Below are 6250 nucleotides of genomic sequence, written 5' to 3'. Positions count from 1 at the left end.
TCTTATTTTGAAGAACTAACATAGAAGATTATTATTCAAAAATATATACCTAAATCGTTGTTATAATTCACAATGACAGAGGCCCAGTGTGTGGAAAAGCAGGGCAGCATGCAAGGGTAAGATATTTACAGGTTTTGAAGATTAGAATATGGAAACCTTAAAGGATCATTATTTAGCCGACTACATTCTGGGAGGAATATACACATAATGTTCTTTCTCTTTATTATTTATTTTTTATTTTACTGACAGGTGATTGATAAAGCATAGTGACTTTTAGTAATTATGGATATAAATATGTATATTATCAATTTTATCCCACTATTTGAGAAATAAATTAATAACTGTCAACTTAATGCATACATCGCATTTTAAAAAATAACTAGGAACTGTGTGTTTGTGTGTATCTGTGTGTGTGCGTGAATGCTTCATTATACTGAGTGAGAAAGCAGTTTGGTGTGAATTAAGTTCTTGACGGTCTCCTTCACATCCTTATTTCTAAGGCTGTAGATAAGAGGATTTAGCATAGGAATCACAATGGAGTAAAACACAGTGGCTACTTTAATGAAAAGCCATGAGCTCTTAGATTTGGGCACAGAGTAGAGAAGGAGGATGTCCCCGTGGAAAATGGTGATGGCAGTCAGGTGGGAGGCACAGGTGGAGAAGGCTTTTCTGAGTCCACCTGTGGAAGGCATCTTGATGATAGTGACAACTATGAAGACATAGGAGGTGAGGATGATCAGGAGACTACAAACCTCGCTGAATGTAGAAACGACTAACATCACCATCTGGCTGAAGTGCGTGTCAGAGCAGGACACAGAGAGGATGGCAGAAAACTCACAGCAAAAGTGATTTATGGTAGATCCACAGTAGGACATTTTCAAAAGAGAATATGTGAGTTTCGAGGAACATAGTACACCCCATGTGTAAGTTCCAGCTACCAGGAGAGCACAGAGCTTAGGAGACATAGCAACTGTGTAGAGCAGGGGGTTACAAACAGCCACAAACCGGTCATAGGCCATCACTGCCAACATGAACATTTCTGCAATCACAAACATGCAGGCAAAGAAAAATTGTGCCATGCATCCTTTGAAGGAGATAGTTCTGTCTTCCACAACTAAGATTTCTAATAGTTTGGGTGTGACTACACTGGAATAACAAAAATCCAAAAAGGACAGATGGCTGAGGAAAAAGTACATGGGTGTCTGAAGTTTAGGATTGACCCTTATGACCCCAATCATACCCAGGTTCCCCACCACAGTGACAGTGTAGATGGCCAAGAACATCATGAAGAGGGGCAACTTGAGGGGTGGGAAACTTGAGAAGCCCAAGAGGACAAAAGTGGCTCCAGCACTCTCATTTCTCCCAGTCAGCATCATCATTCCTGTTGGAGGAAATCAGAGTTCATCCTGAGCAGCCAGACACAACAGTGACAGTAGGAATGAGGGAAATGCAGACAGCTGCATGAGAATCACCACCGAGTGATGTACGAAATATGCAAAAACTCATGTTTTATTTTTTGGTGTTTACCTGCCTCGTTTGAATCTCTCTTTGGCCACTACCGACTATTGGAACATGGAATGTCTCCTTTACCCAGCAGCGACTTATTTCCTCATCCTTAAAACAAGAAATGTGGCTACAGCATAAAGTGCTTTTACAAATTGCACACATATATGTGCATACTAAATGCTAACAATATTTCCAACCCTTATTAATAATTAAATAATTTGAACTGATATATGAATTTCACACGAAGTTCTATTACTTGTGAAGGAATAAAAAGACAAATTAAAGAATAACAAGGAAAACATCTTAGTTCTTGGCAATAGGACAGATTACAACTGAGATGACTCAATGGAGCCTGCCACTGGGAACTTAAACAGTGTGTTTCTATGCTGTTACTTCATATTTGAAGACATGAGGGGACAGTCATGCCAGTAAGTTAAAGTGGGGCTGAGCTGTCATTCTCAGTTCTGTATGACTTTATTTAAGTGTTAGCTTTTCTACAAATATCCTACAGGAAGCAGATAATGGTGCAAATCGAAAACCATAAATGGAAAACAAAATCAATGAATGGAAAAAGCAGTTTTCTCTCCTAATTCTCTTCTAACTTTTCCTTCTGTCTTTGATTCAGATTTCCACTAACGTCTGAATCCATCAACACAAAATCTTTCTCTTTTTTTAATCGGACCTTCTTTTTTCCCTCTGATTCTCTTTAATTTCAGCTTCACGCTGTGAGAAAGGCTGTTAGAGAAAATGAAAGAGATTTTCAAACTGTTCTGCTGTATTTATTCCCACGCTGTGAGAAAGGCTGTTAGAGAAAATGAAAGAGATTTTCAAACTGTTCTGCTGTATTTATACCCCCCCCCCAACACCCATTACCCTGCTAGATAACCCTGGATCTTCAGTCAACCTTCTCCCACCCTGCAAGATTGTCATTCCTTAGATTCTATTTTAGTGGGGTGTCAAATCCTCACACATTTTTTCAAAATGACTTTCTTACAAAAAACTCTTGAAATCTAAACACTTCTGTCTGAATTTCCATAATAAATAATATCACTACATATCCAGACTCTTCACTGCTCCTCCTTTTATTTCACTCACACCAGCTTTTTCAAACTTTCATGCACAAACTTGTTATTTTATAATGTAATACCGTCGTCAAATTATCTCTTCTAACTTGAATGACGTTTTCTGCATCAACATCTAAGCACTCTTACCTTTGAAAGACAAATTCCAGGCAACTCTCTTCCAGAAATCTTTGGTGATTAATCCGGACTTCAAAGTTATACTGCTCTGAATGTTTCTATTTATATTGTTTTAAAATCACAATAGTTATGCAAAGTCTGGCTTATTTATCTACAGTTTTATACTTTTTTCAGTCTTCTCCTAAAAGACTATCAAAAATTGAGAACAAATAATTAATTAACATTACTTTAATATTCACCATGGTAACTAAATCTCATTAAAGTACATAAATGAGGTTCCAAGACCAATCCACATTAACTTTCCTAATTATGTACAAAATAGAATTCAGTGTCTTTTATTCTTATTCTCAACTTAATTGTTTGTGTACCCCTGCACTACCACTAAGCTCGCATAGGTGTTTCTGTGCCAAAAATATTATATTTCTCATTTCAGAATTTACCACTTCTGAATTAAAATATAACACTTAGATTAAAAAGTCACTGGAAATTACATATCCTTTATAGACTTATTTACTAAAGGCTTCTCTGATTAAATTAATAAAAATTTTGAATGCTATTTCTCAAAAATGAAATTTAATTGGGCAACAGGAGTTTCATTTAAAGTATATGGCACCACAGGTGCAAAGCAAATTATATGTTTTCTCATTATAAAAAAAAAAAAAAACATAGACAGCCTCTCAAGAGTGAGGAAGATTTGGAAACTATACTCAGGTATATTGTTGTGTATTCACTCACACCAGCTTTTTCAAACTTTCATGCACAAACTTGTTATTTTATAATGTAATACCGTTGTCAAATTATCTCTTCTAACTTGAATGACGTTTTCTGAATCAAAGTCTAAGCACTCTTACCTTTGAACGACAAATTCCAGGCAACTCTCTTCCAGAAATCTTTGGTGTTTAATCCGGACTTCAAAGTTATACTGCTCTGAATGTTTCCATTTACATTGTTTTAAAATCACAATAGTTATGCAAAGTCTGGCATATTTATCTACAGTTTTATACTTTTTTCAGTCTTCTCCTAAAAGACTACAAAAATTGAGAACAAATAATTAATTAACATTACTTTAATATTCACCATGGTAACTAAATCTCATTAAAGTACATAAATGAGGTTCCAAGACAAATCAACATTAACTTTCCTAATTATGTACAAAATAGAATTCAGTGCCTTTTATTCTTATTCTCAACTTAATTGTTTGTGTACCCCTGCACTACCACTAAGCTTGCATAGGTGTTTCTGTGCCAAAAATTTTATATTTCTCATTTCAGAATTTACCACTTCTGAATTAAAATATAACACTTAGATTAAAAAGTCACTGGAAATTACATATCCTTTATAGACTTATTTACTAAAGTCTTCTCTGATTAAATTAATAAAAATTTTGTATGCTATTTCTCAAAAATGAAATTTAATTGGGCAACAGGAGTTTGATTTAAAGTATATGGCACCACAGGTGCAAAGCAAATTACATGTTTTCTCATTATAAAAAAAAAATCATAGACAGCCTCTCAAGAGTGAGGAAGATATGGAAACTATATTCAGATATATTGTTGTGTATATTAAAGCTAAGTGCATGACCTTGAGCCATTAAGCTCTAGAGAATTATGAATGGAATTTGCAATGAGATACAAGCCAGACAATTTGAAAAAAGTGCTTTTCTCTTAATTTAGAATGTAATTAATTTAAGTCATGTAATTATATGGGACGGTTGAACATATTGTTCATTTGGTCTTTGAAAAATTACAATAATCATCAACCTACACTTTGATTCATTATATATTTATTAAAAACCTAAGACTTCCAAAATTCACAAAGAGCTTTGATTCATTACGTATTTGTTAAAAATATAAAACTTCCGAAATTGACGAAGAGAAAATCACAATCCTAGTCCAATAAACCACACGTACTATGGTTAGTGAGTTGTCTTTTTTCAGTTTCCCTTAGCATTCCTATATTTGTACATCTGATTTTTTTTTTTTTTTTTTTGTAAATAACATACTCAGCATCATTCTGCATGCAGACTTGATACTGTACCCTTAAATTTAATATTTTATTGTAATATTTTTTTATTAAAACACATGTTGAACATACATTTTTCAGCAAGGCAATTTATAGGTATGTTGAATAATATAGTGTAGTTTTCTTTTGCAGAAATTCTATGAGAAACTCTGTCACAAACTGTAGGTATATATCCTTGCAGGTCTATGTGAATATTCATAATATTTAGACAAATTCTCCCAAGTTATATATTAGGAAAAACAGTTTTACTTCACGGTGTTTCTTGAATGATACTTTTCCTTGGTATAAACTTCAAGCCATGAAGTTATCTTTTCTCAACCCACTGAAGATATGTTATCATTATTGCATCTTCCATTTTTGCTAATAGGAAGTCAGCTGTTAGTGAACCAGCACCTTGAGAGGTAACTTGACTTTACCTCTTTTGCTGTTTTTAATGTAATTTTCTTATAGATTTGTTGTGTTTTCAACAATGTTACTATTATGAATAAACAAAAATATATATGTAATTTGATGTCTTTCTTTATTTCATTAAAATGTTCAACATTTATCCCTTTAAATGTTACTTCTTCTCTTTATATTTTTCTTATCGGCTGGGTCCCCAATCCAATATATGTTAGTCCAAACATTGAGTTATCTTTCTTTTACCTTACATATTTTTTTCCATTTTTTGTCTCACTTTAATATATTCTATTTCCTCCTCTATTTTCTTCTCATTCAATATACTACATATCTCTTCAACTATGCNCAAATGTTACTTCTTCTCTTTATATTTTTCTTATTGGCTGGGTCCCCAATCCAATATATGTTAGTCCAAACATTGAGTTATCTTTCTTTTACCTTACATGTTTTTTTCCATTTTTTGTCTTACTTTAATTTATTCTATTTCCTCCTCTATTTTCTTCTCATTCAATATACTACATATCTCTTCAACTATGCTTTATCTGCTGTTAAAACTTTCAGATAAGAACTTAATTTCATTTACTATATTTTCAAAATAATATTTTTAAGTATTTTATTTTTCATTGCCCTGTTAAAATATCATGATTCCTCATTACCTGTGCATTTTTATTACATTTTTAAAATTTTGTCAGCTTACTCAAAGAGTGCATAGAAGATTTACAATATGCATCCAATAATTCTATTTTATAAAGTTATTACATTTGGTTTTTCATTTTCTTTGGTTTATTTGTTTTTGGTTTTGTTACTCTATCCCTGCAGATTGATTTTTTATTTAATTATTTTAATTGAAACATAATTGATTATACATATCTGTGGGGTGCAGCATTGAATATCAATACCTGTATGCAATATGTGATTCTCAAATCAAGATAATTAGTTTATTCAATCTTACATGTTGTAATCATTTTTTGTGGCCCTTTACCAACTTCTCACTAAAGGGCCTCCCCTTCCCTCTTTCCCACATCTGGTGGTCTCAGTGCTGTTCTCTTCTTTTGTAAGTTCAACAGATTATTAAGATTGGTATATCTGTCTTTTTAACTTATTTTATTTATTAGAGTTTTTTT

At 32.9% G+C, this 6250-nt stretch overlaps 1 protein-coding gene across 1 annotated transcript; it reads right to left on the bottom strand.

Moving 5' to 3' along the window:
- Positions 1–428: 428 nt before the first annotated feature.
- LOC103609181 (olfactory receptor 5D18-like) lies at positions 429–1376 on the bottom strand. Its single transcript, XM_008593542.1, has one exon. It carries the CDS (start codon positions 1374–1376, stop codon positions 429–431), a length of 948 nt encoding a protein of 315 aa, XP_008591764.1.
- Between the last annotated feature and the right edge of the window lie 4874 nt (positions 1377–6250).

Source organism: Galeopterus variegatus, unplaced genomic scaffold (genome assembly GCF_000696425.1).
Source record: "Galeopterus variegatus unplaced genomic scaffold, G_variegatus-3.0.2 Scaffold9312, whole genome shotgun sequence".
NCBI lineage: Eukaryota > Metazoa > Chordata > Mammalia > Dermoptera > Cynocephalidae > Galeopterus > Galeopterus variegatus.
This window is presented reverse-complemented; position numbering and strand designations above follow the sequence as displayed.